Source organism: Bradysia coprophila, unplaced genomic scaffold (genome assembly GCF_014529535.1).
Source record: "Bradysia coprophila strain Holo2 unplaced genomic scaffold, BU_Bcop_v1 contig_200, whole genome shotgun sequence".
Taxonomy (NCBI): domain Eukaryota; kingdom Metazoa; phylum Arthropoda; class Insecta; order Diptera; family Sciaridae; genus Bradysia; species Bradysia coprophila.
The window spans coordinates 807,076-821,357 of NW_023503464.1; the positions used below are offsets into that span (position 1 = coordinate 807,076).

At 36.7% G+C, this 14,282-nt stretch overlaps 1 protein-coding gene across 1 annotated transcript; it reads left to right on the forward strand.

The window, feature by feature from the left end:
• The first annotated feature begins 3,363 nt into the window (after positions 1-3,363).
• LOC119075345 (chymotrypsin-1-like) lies at positions 3,364-7,164 on the forward strand. Its single transcript, XM_037181775.1, has 3 exons — positions 3,364-3,898; positions 6,760-6,916; positions 6,986-7,164. The coding sequence occupies exons 1-3, from the start codon at positions 3,434-3,436 to the stop codon at positions 7,111-7,113; spliced, it is 750 nt and encodes a 249-aa protein (XP_037037670.1). The 5' UTR covers positions 3,364-3,433; the 3' UTR covers positions 7,114-7,164.
• Positions 7,165-14,282: the final 7,118 nt, after the last annotated feature.

Below are 14,282 nucleotides of genomic sequence, written 5' to 3' on the forward strand. Positions count from 1 at the left end.
GTTTGCAAACAATTCCGTTTTATACCGCAAAGCCAGTATAGTCAGAGTAGATCGATTCATCACCGACAAAGCGTTAGATTTCATCAAACGCAGTGCAAATAGCGACGACCCAAGCATCAAAAATATTGTCAACTTTCATGATGGTGTCGATCCGAAATACTTATCTGCTTTCTGGTCGAAATGGCAGGCCGAAAACAATATGGCAGACCGTAACCATCCACTTACTATCCTTCAATAAAAATCAACGTTGTGCGCCTCGAACCGTCTACAGTCTAAACCAGTGAATATGTTCGACTTCGCGCTAGTTTTGGATTCTGTATTTCCCGGACTGCGCTCGTGAGTTGTTAGCTTAATCGTCTTTAAATTTACTTGAACGACGTTACCTGTGTCCTTTTTAAATTTTCGGACATTTTGCCGTCGAAGTCATTATTTTACTAACGATCGTTTGTTATGCTTTAGAATTAAGAGCTTCCGAGCGTACGCTGAAATTGTAGCCTACATTTCTGCGTTTCGAAATTTTTAATCGCTGATATCTTTTTACGAGAGCCCTTTTTGAAAAATGTACGACCACATTTTCGAGTAAAAATATGTCAGCTTTCAATAAAAAATAAAATTGTCTGTGAAAGTTCCATGTGCTTTGAGAAAACTGTACCGATGCCCCAAATTTGCATCAAAGGTACACTTTTCTCAAAGCACATGGAACTTTCACAGACAATTTTATTTTTTATTCAAAGCTGCCATGTTTTTACTCGAAAATGTGGTCGTACATTTTTCAAAAAGGGCTCTCGTAAAAAGATATCAGCGATCAAAAATTTCGAAACGCAGAAATGTAGGCTACAATTTCAGCGTACGCTCGGAAGCTCTTAAGTTGTTCCACATAAAGCAGTAGGATTTTGTCCGTTATCATAGTTTTAAGATTTTACTGTATTTGTTCTTTCAAACAAATAAAGAAGCTTTAAAAAAAAATCGGGATCCATAAGCCACGACCTTAAAGTCAACAAGCAACGTTTCAACATCAACATAAACTGCCTGACATTTTTCTTTCTGATATCAAAATCGAATGATTGAAGAGCGCTACAACTACAAGCAAGGGTACAACCAAAATTTAACTGAGTTTATGTACGATCAAACCCTTATAACATTCACCGTTACCTAACGTAGTTACTAGAAGTGCGTAAATGAATGTTCATATAAGTATATATTTACGCACTAGTGCGTAAATTGACGTTTGTAAAAAATGCGAATCCCCCTGCTGTACATAAAGTGCTGTGTTGCCGAACTCGCCTTTGGCTCAGGGCCTATTTTTCAGATTTTCTAATGAATTTTAAATAATTTTGATGAATTTGATGAATTTTAATGAATTTTAATGAATTTTAATGAATTTTAATGAATTTTAATGAATTTTAATGAATTTTAATGAATTTTAATGAATTTTAATGAATTTTAATGAATTTTAATGAATTTTAATGAATTTTAATGAATTTTAATGAATTTTGATGAATTTTAATGAATTTTCAAGAATTGTGATCACAGTGCTGTATATGAAAGTACTTCCAGGATTTCTCATTAATTACAAAATAAAATAAATAACTAAATTCTACGTTAGGTACAACTCGTTTATGACCCGTAAATAAAGACTCAATCTGTTTCCGAGCATCATCGGATCTCTAGACGTTCACTCATTTGCTTAAATATTTTCTAGCCTTTAAAATCGGCATCAGGGAATCTGGTACACAGTGCAAAAAGAACGCACTTTTGAACTACGTAAAAGGTGAACTCACACGCGTAAGTTTAATGCTGCAAATGCTTTTTAGCCCTGTCATCGACTTTATGATTCCTTTTACAGAATGTTGGTATTGAAAAATTGTGTGCGAGTTCACATTTTACGTAGTAGAAAAATGCGTCGTTTTAGCACCGTGTGCTAGATTACCCCACGCCTTAAAATCTAAATGTAACTTTTCATCACCATGTTACCAAAAGAATTTGTACTTAGGGCTTTCTTTGATTGATCTGTTAGTTGAAATCGTGAGTCGTATATTGTGCCGGAATGGCTACCAAAAGGCGCATCGGGCGGATTGGCTGAAAAAGGCTCAGAGGAGCATAAATAAACTTTATTGGTCTGAAGAGCGCCAAAAAGCAAAAGGCGCATCGGGCATCGCCCAGTATGGCCAGTCCAGGCCTGGTCGTATAGTTCAGATGAGGCTATTGGTTGACGTGCTTTATGTCTGTATTCAAAAACCGCGTAAATACAATTTCATTATGTTATTTTTTACAGAAATCTCAATTTCCACTTATAATAGACAGTTTGCGCGAATGACGTATAATTTATAAGTTGGAACTTACAAGTGAACTTCCAGAACTTCTCGTATGAAGATGAGACTTATAATTTCTAACTTATAAGTTGACTTATAAATTATTTGTCATTTGCGCAAACTGTCTAATTTGAGATTAAAGATTTGATAAGTTTTTTAAATTAAATTTGACGTAAAACTCAATTTTGTAATAAAAACTGTTCATTTTAAAGGCGTTCCGTAGAACAATTTTTTGCTTAGAATAATGTTCTGCTTCGAATTTTTCATCATTCCTTATAACACTTTGACGTAAAAAGTAGAAATTATAAGCTATAATAAGTCATACGATTTTACGTATTACACGTCGCTTGCGAATAGTATCTTTATCATTGCGGAAAACACCGTTGCTATTCTTAATCATATAAGAAAGACGAACGTGAAAGCCTATATTTTTAGAGTACAGCTCTAACTACTTAAAAAGCTTTAATTTGAAAAAAATTGTTACTGATAAACCTATATAATTACATTGTAAACGAAATACATTCAAAAAAATTAAGTCTAGTGTTTCCTGGGCGAGCAAAGTTCACTTTAGCACTGCGTGGATAATTTTTTGTTAAACTTTTTATTTTCCAACAAATTTGAAACGGAAACGAATTTTAATGAAGCTTAAAGAAATTTAATGAATTTTAATGAAAATCAATGAATTTTCATGAATTTTCATGAATTTTAATGAATTTCATGAATTTTCATGAATTTTCAAGAATTTTAATGAATTTCATGAATTTTCAAGAATTTGATGAATTTAATGAATTAAAAATAGGCCCTGTTTGGCTCGTATCGCAAATCTCACATCTATTGCGCAAAACATCCCATTTGCTAGCGAGCTAGCAAAATAGCTATTCAAGCCAACGTTACCTCTCATTGTCACCCTCTATGTGCGAATTTGTATCTGCCATAACTTTATTGCTCTTTGTTCGCCGATATGCTTACCAAACTCAAGTAAAACAATAAATAAAAACAAACATCAAAAATTTCGAGTTTACTCTGGACCGCTATAAAAGATCATGAATTTCCAAATTATTCTAATCCGAAACGAAAAATTTGTTCGTTCACATTGTTATCAAAAGAAAAAATTAAAACAAATGTCAGTAGTAACCGTTACGTTGTGTTTACTAGCTTGTATAGCTACTGTGCTAAGTCGACCCGATATCAATATTGAATCGAGGATTGTTGGTGGCCAAAATGCAGGGATTGGACAGTTTCCTCACCAAGTTTCGTTGCGACAGAATAATCAACATTACTGTGGCGGATCCATTATATCGCCTCTCAAAGTTTTAACAGCCGCACATTGCATTTATGGCCAATTAGTGACATTGAACACTGCCGTCGTCGGTACAAATACACTCAACTCAGGCGGTGTATCTTATCTAGTTTTGTCTGGCACTTTCCATACATCTTATGACCCACAAACTTTGATAAACGATGTGGCGGTATTAACTTTAGCACTTCCAATTCTATACAATCAATACGTTCAACCCATAAACTTAGCGACATCAAGTCCATCACCAGGTGAAACACTTACTTTGTCCGGATGGGGCTTAACAAGTGTAAGTTTTAGTTAAAGTTTATATTTTGAAAAGATTTTATTTTTAATGAGACATCGCAAAACAAGAAGAAGTGCTGAACATACCGTATACAACGCATAACAACCTTAGAGAGGCGAATTTGTGAGAGGATTTTATATATTTTGTCTAAAAAATTCGCCTCTCTAAGGTTTTTATGCGTTGTACGGTATATGTGCCTAAGCCACGAAACGCACTTCACCGTTTGCGCCGAGAAATGAAAGTTAGCGAGATGGAAGGAGGGAGCCTGTGAATGACAGTTGGCTTCTATGGGAGAGAATGTGAGAGAATTGCATACAAATTCTCTCACATTCTCTCCCATAGAAGTCAACTGTCATTCTCATATTCCGTTTGCGGTCTGCGTTTAAAGAGATAATTTTCTAAACTGTGTGCCGCAGCGTAAGTGCATATGACTCTAATGCTTGATTTCATCTTACGCCGTTTACGCTCCGTTTACGTTATAAACAATAAAAAAGAGGCGTGGTGTAGCTAAACGGAGCGTAAACGGAGTAAGAGGAAATTTAGCATTGATATAAGGAGTTCTGTTGGTTGAAATTCCTCTCTCTCTATCTCTTTCCTTTTAAGTAATACGAATTCTCTCGTTACTCTCTTCCTCTCAAAAAGTACTCCGTTAAGAGTACCGTTTAGAATTTTGATTAGTTGAAATGTTTCACGTGATTTTTTCAACCAATCAAAATTCTTAACAGCGCTCTCATCTGAGTTCATCATCACATCGTTCCAACGCACTTCAAGCAAAAGTAATCATAGTCGACAGCTGCCAAATATACTACTACTTTGTATGAAATGGTTTTTTACAGTGTTTTGTGACACAGTGTCAAGTTTAAGTACCCCAATAAGAGTACTACTCATGCTTGAAGTACGTTCCATATTAACATTCTGCGGAGCTCGTTGCTGCAACGTTGCTACAGCGTTGATCATTCGCGAAACGATAAACAATTCAAAAAAACGAGCCATCAGAACAGTCGGAGCGTTTGCTGCGACTGAGCCCCGTACAAACCCGTATATCTATTGCGTACGTGACCCTAGTGCGTCTGTCACCCTACTTTGACCGTAAGCCTATTCGCCGGTTAAAGTAGTTAAAGTAAAATTATTATGTAATGTGTACATCTTAGAAATTGCGCATAGCGCAATTACGAAGCCCCGTACGACGTTCCTTTCAAATAAAACAAAAATTTCAAATAGCCCTAAAATTTTAATTTATTGAGTATAAATACACAATACACATAGGGCCTAGTATCGGCCTCAGTCCGAGGATCCAATTTTTTTTTTCAACTACATTCTATTCGGCCTTTGATTACCTTCCAAATGAAACAAAAAATACGGAAAACGGATGAAATTTGCTCGAGTTATATGTAAAATACACTTAGGGCCCTAGTAGCGGCCTTACTCCGAGGACCCAAATTTAATTTTTTTTCAACAACATTCTATTCGGCCTTTGATTACCTTCCAAATGAAACAAAAATTACGAAAAACGGATGAAATTTGCTCGAGCTATATGTAAAATACACATAGGGCCCTAGTAGCAGCCTTAGTCCAAGGACCCAAATCTAATTTTTTTTTCAACAACATTTTATTCGGTGTTAGATTATCTTTCAAATGAAACATTACGAAAAACGGATGAAATTTACTCGAGTTGTATGTAAAATACGCATAGGGCACTAGTAGCGGCCTTAGTCCGAGGACCCAAATTTAATTTTTTTTTCAACAACATTCTATTCGGCCTTTGATTACCTTCCAAATGACACAAAAATTACGAAAAACGGATGAAATTTACTCGAGTTGTATGTAAAATACGCATAGGGCCCTAGTAGCGGCCTTAGTCCGGACCCAATTTTTTTTTTCAACAACATTCTATTCGGCCTTTGATTACCTTCCAAATGACACAAAAATTACGAAAAACGAATGAAATTTACTTGAGTTCTATGTAAAATACACATAGGGCCCTAGTAGCGGCCTTAGTCCGAGGACCCAAATTTATTTTTTTTTCAACAACATTCTATTCGGTGTTAGATTATCTTTCAAATGAAACATTACGAAAAACGGATGAAATTTACTCGAGTTGTATGTAAAATACGCATAGGGCACTAGTAGCGGCCTTAGTCCGAGGACCCAAATTTAATTTTTTTTAACAACATTCTATTCGGTGTTCGATTATCTTTCAAATGGAACAAAAATTACGAAAAACGGATGAAATTTACTCGAGTTGTATGTAAAATACGCATAGGGCCCTAGTAGCGGCCTTAGTCCGAAGACCCAATTTTTTTTTTTCAACAACATTCTATTCGGCCTTTGATTACCTTCCAAATGACACAAAAATTACGAAAAACGAATGAAATTTACTTGAGTTCTATGTAAAATACACATAGGGCCCTAGTAGCTTTTCACTTCTAAGGCCCTAACTCACGGTCCACACACCCGATTTTAAAAACCTTTTTTTTCCTGGATTGATGTTGACAATACCTATCATTTGCCGTGTCATTTACATTTCCATCGTTTATTTTGCCATAAATATCACCAAAAGACCTTAAATCACTTAGGTGGCCCTAACTCACGAAGGGCCGACCCGAATATGCCCATCTTCGAACTTAGCCTCACTATTTTGACTATCTTTCAGGGAAAAAAAAACAGACGGACAGACGGCCCAAATTTTTATTGCGGATTCGTCATCTATGAACATAGACAAACACTTTGCCCTTACCGTCTGCTTCGAATTCCATCAATTACACACGGCATCGTAATCCTATAAGCCCCTTCGTACTTCGTACGGGGCTAAAAACTTTCATTGTTCGGTGACGTTCAGGTAATACAATTTTTCCAATTTTCAGTATCCGGGTAGCACTCCAAACGACTTGCAGTATATAAACCTTCAATCATTGGACCTTCAATCATGTGCTGAATCGTTGCAAGGAACCAGTCCAATTTCAACTGGTCATGTGTGCACAACATCGCCGGCAGGTCAAGGAGCCTGTCAAGGTGATTCTGGTGCGTTCAAAACGAACTCTCTTTTAGATGACCTAATAGAATAAACACGAAATCTAAAACTTTTTTCAGGCGGTCCATTAATTAATGCTGCAGGCGTCCAAGTAGGTATTGTGTCGTGGGGAGTGCCATGCGCTGTTGGTTACCCGGATGTTTTTTCCAGTGTGGCATTTTATTATAGCTGGATTGAATCACATTGAAATTTCAGACATTTATAGGTGAAATGAATTTGTTCTGCAAATATACCGCACCCCCTTAATGTTTTGATTATTTTTCTTACTTTTCGTACTTTTCTTGGGTGGAGTTGATAGGAGGTGGCCAATACAACAAGAAATGTAGTGTCAGTCTTCTTTTCGAAAATACCCTCTCTTCCCTCATTGGCTGACGGAGGGCAATAAACTCAATTTGTGGGAACCGTTAAGTGTAATCAAGCTCGTTGCCAAATACAGCATTTAAAATATTAGATGAAAATTATTAAGTTTTGAAACTTTAAATCAAAAAAAGATCTTGCTCGCTTCGCTCGCATTTTCAGCTTATTGCATCCACTGATTTAATGAAAAGCGTTCCCCTCGCTTTCAGGGGAAATAAGACACCTTTTATCAATTGAAGTGTCAGATCAAAACAAATTTCGTTCGCTTCACTATAATTGCGTATTCAATTTTGTTAATCAATTCAACTTGAGCACTAAATTGTAAATTATTTATTTCAATTGAAACAGCTTTACAGTGTTCTACGTTGCTTGAAAGAAACTGATTCGCAAGACTTAAATTTTAATCAATTTTATCGAGACCTGTAAGGTATGCTTTGTACGCATCAGCATCAATATAAGCTTTGTTATAACTTAAACCGAGGCTGCATGCTCCGGTATATACCGTATTATCTGGAGGTTTGCCAGATAGTTGTGAGATTATCAGTTCTGGAAATGTAGATGGTATTGCATTTATGTTTGGTGTAATGCCTATACAGTCCAAGTATTTGCAGCACGGTGTAAAAACCATTTGGGTTGGTTTGTTCACACTGTCACGAGTCATACCACACGATCTTCCGAGATGCTGACAATTATTGAAATCCACTTTAAGTCCAAGGGACGCTCTGGCATCTGCCATCGGACCTGCAACAGTATGAATAACACAGTTTACAATGTAACCTTTATATATTATTTTGCGGTGAAAAAACTCGTGTTTTCTCATTTCAAAAGCGTTGAGAAAATTTCAAATTTGTGACCGGATTTTTGTGGTCACTTCGTTCGGGCTACAATTCGCGAAATTGCCTAAAAACAATCGTCCAAAACAGATACACAAATAACTATTTCAACTCCTCGGCGAATTCATTAAAATGAATACACGGCGTTTGAATAGCTACTTTCGTACACTCGTTTTCTCACTTCGCAAGCAACAGCTTTGACTCTCCTACAGTGAACGACATCTGAAATGTCTCACTGTCATTTTTTTCAGAGAATGTCATTGTGAATTTGCAATGACACAATGAAATTCTCAGAAAAATTTGACAGTGAGACATTTGAGATGTCGTTCACTGTAAGCAACTAGAAATTGCAATGCAACATGATGCGGCAATTCCACATGAATGGATGTGTCGTAATGTCCTTACGGTTAACGTTAAAAAATCGTGTTACATGACGTTTGTGCGCTCAAAAAGTATTGCGGACATGAACATACTTGTCGATGGCGTAAACATAAAGAGAGTACGGACATTCGATTACCTTGGCTTGATTAAAAACTTTCTTTTGAGAGTCATATTGATCATTCGGCCATTTATTTCTTTAGCGTCGTGGAAAGTTTATTCCAATTGAAAGGAGCCACCTGTTATTCATGCTTCCGATTTATGGCGAAGGACTCAAAACAAAAATAGAGCAGCGTGTTCAGAATGGATGTCTGAAGGAATTGTACCGGCTCCCTCGGGATACTCCTACGACTTACTTGTATAGTGACTCTACCTTGCCAATGAATAAGCTGATCGTAGTTGAGAGGATAATTCAAATACATAAGATGGTCAACACGCCATTCTGTTCATGGAAGATTCACTAGACGTGGAAATAACATTTTCGTTGCTGCTGGCCATCCTAGCATATTGAAGACCCTTATAACGCTTTGGATGAGGAATTACGTTGTATTAGAAGTGCCAAATCTTTTAGAGAAAAGCTAAGGATCAAAGTGATGAAGGACATAAATGAGAGGACATAAAGAAATCGCAAGGCACACTGTTTCTTCGGAAACTATTGAACTGTTAAGTTGTATTCTCGCAGCTATCGTGATTGTTATATATACAAGGGAAAATGATAAAAAATATTTTCAACAAACCGAGTTAAGATCAATGCACCCTTTCCATATTTGTAGCCTACATTTAGGCGGAAAAATGTTGCTCTTAAAGCAGAATACAAAAGGACCCATGTAAACGGCCGATACAAAAGCGCAATTAATATTGCGCTTATGTAATGGGCCGTTTAATCTACCAATTTCCTCTCTATTTAAAAAAAACTTCGTTTTGACGCTGTCCTTAATCATTCGATTATAGAGTGATACACTGTTGACTAATTTCTAATTTCACATATAAAATGCAAAGGCTACGTTGCATTTTTACCACCTTCATAAGCTAGAGAGGGCATTGAATCTACTAATAAATTTGGGAAACAACTTATAAATTGCGTCATTCATCAACTGTGTTGATAACAAAAACGATACGCTTGATTCCTTGCAATAGCCAATATTTAAAACGTAGCTTCTCTTCTTTTCCACACTAGCACCTAAGAAAAGAAAATACTGAGGAAGGACCAGAAAATTTGTTATTTGTTTCGATTCGTAGTTTCGGAGATTCGTATCGATCGGTGAATGAAGTTAAACTGGAGGCCTCGTCCAACAACCTTCCAACGTCTGAAAATATTTTTATTATCAAAAAACTGTCTGTAGCTCTGATATCTCGTAAAAATGGGAGTATCTTCGACAATCATGGGCGCGCGTAACATACATACTGAAGTTCGCCAATTCAATTCCAAATTCCGGAAAACCATTCTTTTTAATTCGGTTCAACTTTATCGTTCTTAAATCGGAAATAATTACAACTTTTTCTGTCAGGTGCTCTGGCACCCAACGCCATCAACACTGAAAAACAGTTTTTTTTGAAGCACTTGTTCCATTACCAAAACTCTTACCCGTGTCTTCATCAGCTCCGATTCCCGAAAAAACGGCGATTAAGCACATAGAGAAAACACACACAAAATTCATCGTACAATGCAATGTAGCAGCTGATCAGTCAGACTATAAACCTCTTAAGAATGTAAGTCGATTCTTACAAATCGATGTCTTAAATACGTTTTTTGTTTGCGTACCTGATTTTTTTTATCATAAGCGTTTTAAAGTTTTTACAGGGCTCCCACGTGCTCTTATTTCCTATCATAGCCAGGGAACTTGTCAATTTGAGCAACGTGTCTTAAACAATGACAGCTCCCTATAAACTTTTGTAACATTGTGGTTAGCTTGGTGAAAATGACAGCTCATTTGACATCTCAAACGACATTGACAATGATATATTCGCTTACGTTCGCTGCGGTATCTTTTTTTTGAAAACACAGCATTTTTATGATTGGTACAACTTTTGTGTGTGCATTGACCATTGTCAGTGTTCAGAGCTTTTCTCCAATTGGAAGAACGAACCGAAACGAATGCAGCTTTCTCGCGATTTAAGTTAAAGAACACTGCTTCTAGAGATATCGAATATTCCAGACGATCGAGTTTGTCCAGCCAGGCGGTATTACATTTTTGAGTGTTTTTCGAATCCGATAACTTTGAAACTTACTAACTCAATAAATAAATTAAAAAAATGCAAAATCGCTAATTTTACCTAACAGCCAGCGAATTTATAAGTTTGTGGAAAAATACGAATACAAATTCGCTGACTGTAATAGGAAATAAGTGGGATCCCTGTCAAAATTTAAAATGCTTATGATAAAAAAAACAGGAACTCAATCAAAAGAAAACGCATTTGGGGTTTGGAAAAAAGCATAATTTTAATTTTATTAATTTAATTTATCAATGGTTCAACAACATAATATGATACCAACAACTTATTAGCACAGCTTTAAATTTACATTATTCTTTTGTTCTGTGTTCTACATATTTATGGTGCTATGGTGGGGTTCCCAGACAATATTTTTATAATGTAATCACATTCTTTATACAAAATAAAACAATTCTGCGTTTACAGATTTTATTTTTGCGATAATTAAAATACTTTTAAAAAACATTTTAATAATTTTGTACGACTTTCTTCCAAATATTTTTCAATATTCACAAAGACTGTAAGTTTTTTTAGAACAGTTTAGAACTGTCATTTACTAACACACATAAACAACTAGGCCCCACAGGGACTATCTTTGAGAAATCAGATTTCTCAAAAACTTCTCAAATTTTTTTAAGCTTAAAACATGCGTGCATGGTTTAACAATGTAATTGTACATGCAGACAGACAAAAAAGTAACCAGAGAACTCGTACAGTCAAAAAAGAGTAAGAAGAAGTAATTGAAGCTTTCGATATTCAGTTTTCAAGTATTTATCAAAACTAGTTGTCTAAATCAGTTCCTAAAACGTTTAATTGTCTACATCGTCAGACACGTAACAAAGTTAATTTTCTAAATTTTATTCAGAAGAATAGGAAAAAAACATAGCTAACGCCGACCCGTACGAAACACCTATTCGTATCAAAAGCCTTTAATGTGAAACTCTTCATTTCTCTTACTTCATTTTCTTCTCTGCTGAAAAACTATTCTTCCTTTTAAATCACTTACATTATCCACTCTTTGCCTTGTTATCATATACAATTAAATTGCCGGAGGCAATATAGACAGCCCCGTACGAAGTCAAATTTCATAAATTCCTATTTAAACAGCTATATACCGCTATATTTACCTATATTTCACTGTAAATAAACATTTCACAGAGGAATATGCTATTATATAGCTCTATATGTCTGTATATAGCTCAATATAGCTGTATATAGGTATATATAGATGTCCATATATGGAATCCCTGAAACCCCTCACACTTAACGCATTATTTCCATGTTAACAGAAACTCTCTAAGCATCATTTTTCCCACTTTATATCGTTTTACTAAAATCCAATATGGCCGCCGGCAGCCATTTTGTTAGGAGACCGGAAATAGTACCGACGCTTTACATTCGTTAATACCTTTCAAACAAAAAAAAATTCATGAAATTCGGTCAAAATTTACTCGAGATATTGTCAAAATACACCACGTTCACTGTACTTCCGAGTAGCCAGATAAGAGCTTATGGGATCCTGCTACTTTACAAGTGAAAGACTTGTGGTTAGGATTGAATCCAAATGGAGAATGAATAATTTATTTACTAATTCCAGCTATTTTATACACGGTTTGGTTTGAACTAGAAAACGTAATTTAGTTGTTTTAACAACAAAAACAAAATTGAGTTTGACAACGTAATGACAATTCAGTTAATCATCTGGCGCAGCTGGTGATTGGAATTAATTTGATGATTGGATGAGTGCGTTCGATGGTTGTGTTGTAGGTTTTATGCGACCGAGGGCACCACATTACTCCCCCTTTGATGAAGTGTTACAGTTTGGATTTTCGTCTTCGGAGTCCGAACCAGAAGATGATGATGAATCTGACAGTTGCGGATATTGAACGTCCAGTTCGTCTTCTGCTGACCAGTCTTCGACCATTGGTTTAGGGTTGGAAGCAATGTCCCGTTGCGGTGTGATGTTTTGTTGATTGAGCAATTCCGGAACCGAAGTTGTTTGGTTTACCGCCAAGCTGTTTGTTGCAAGCGGTTGGTTGTTTGAAGATTGGCTAACGGGAATTCTTTGTCGTCGTGCTGCCGGGTTTGCCGAGCCGTTGATGTTGACCGTGTGATTAGACGATGTGGATTGTAGAATCGGTGGCGGAGAGAATGAACACGGTGCGATGCAATTAGCCGAAGTCACGCCAAATTGGCGGTGATACCAACAGATTCGATTGATGGTTGATGATGTTGGTCTGGGTAACGGGACTGCTGCCTTTCGAACAGCCTGGTTTAACGCCAATTTGTACATACGATTGATTTTAAATCCATTTTGCGCACGCGGTTGATTAATTCTATCCGGACAGGTTGTGAATGTTGCCGTTGGCATGGTATTGGCCGGTCGAGTTGCAATTGGTGCGGTAGGCATTGATGCGGCGTGTTGCGTACGCCTGATCGAAACATTGTTTGTCGATTCGGCCGAACAGTTTACCGTTGAATTCAATCGTGAACGTAGTAAATGCTGGGTTTCCAGTGAAATTGAGCGTAGCTCCCGGATTGCTGCGTCTTGTTGGTTTAAGTCGGAAAGCATCCGGTTCACTTGCTGCAGTAGTTCAACTAACCATGCCGGTGGTTGTACTGGAAACGTAGATCTTGGTGCCATTTTGTTTTTATAAGAAAATGGTTGATTGAAAATGTAAAAAACTCTTGTTGAGCTTGCTTACGCTTGAACTCGTTGATTAGAAAGAAAGATGTTGACATTTAGTTCTCCTTAAATAGGCAAAAATTCCGGGAATTTTGGTGTTTCAACAAAATGGAGAACGAAGCATGTCGGATGAGTTTAATGATTTTTTTGCTCAGCGAAACGAAGTTGTTTTTTCGTTTTGCTGATTGCAGCGTCGGTGTTGCCAGCGTTTACGGTTGTAAACATTGGTTTCAAACGGTCGATTGAGATTTGCTTGAATTTTCCTTTTATTTTCAGTGTGAAGTATTTTTTATGTTTAGAAATGATTTCAAACGGGCCTTCGTATGGGTTTTGAAGCGATTTTTTTACGGCATCTGTTCGCACGAAAGCATGTGTACAGGAATTTAATCCTTTATGAATGAAAATTTGTTGTTTGTGATGGTTAGATGCAGGGATTGGCAGTAGTTTGTTCATGTTTTCTTTTAATCGTTCAACGAAGGATGATGGATTGGTTTGGTTACGCTTAGGTTTAGATTCATTGAAGAAATGATAAGGTAAACGTAGGTTTGTACCGTACACCATTTCTGCTGGTGAAGCATTGAGGTTGTCCGAGATTATGGATCTTAAACCGAGGAGAATTAACGGAAGAGTTTCTGTCCAACGGTTGTTGGCATGCGCTTTGATGGCATTTTTAAAAGTTCGATGCCAACGTTCAATCATGCCATTTGCCTGAGGGTGATAAGGTGTGGTACGTAGCCTACGGGTTCCCATTAATTTGTTTAGTTCGGTAAAGAGTTCCGATTCGAATTGCACACCTTGGTCGGTCGTCAGGTGAATAGCTGGACCAAAACGAGCGATCCAGTTAAGAAAGAATGCCTTTGCCACTGTTTCGGCTTTAATGTCGGTTATCGG

Bases quoted from the DNA above. Each gene is read 5' to 3' on its own strand.
- LOC119075345 (XM_037181775.1), top strand. From the start codon at position 3,434: ATGTCAGTAGTAACCGTTACGTTGTGTTTACTAGCTTGTATAGCTACT. The intron at 3,899-6,759 runs GTAAGTTTTAGT...TCCAATTTTCAG, and splicing joins CCGGATGGGGCTTAACAAGT to TATCCGGGTAGCACTCCAAA. The intron at 6,917-6,985 runs GTGCGTTCAAAA...AACTTTTTTCAG, and splicing joins AGCCTGTCAAGGTGATTCTG to GCGGTCCATTAATTAATGCT.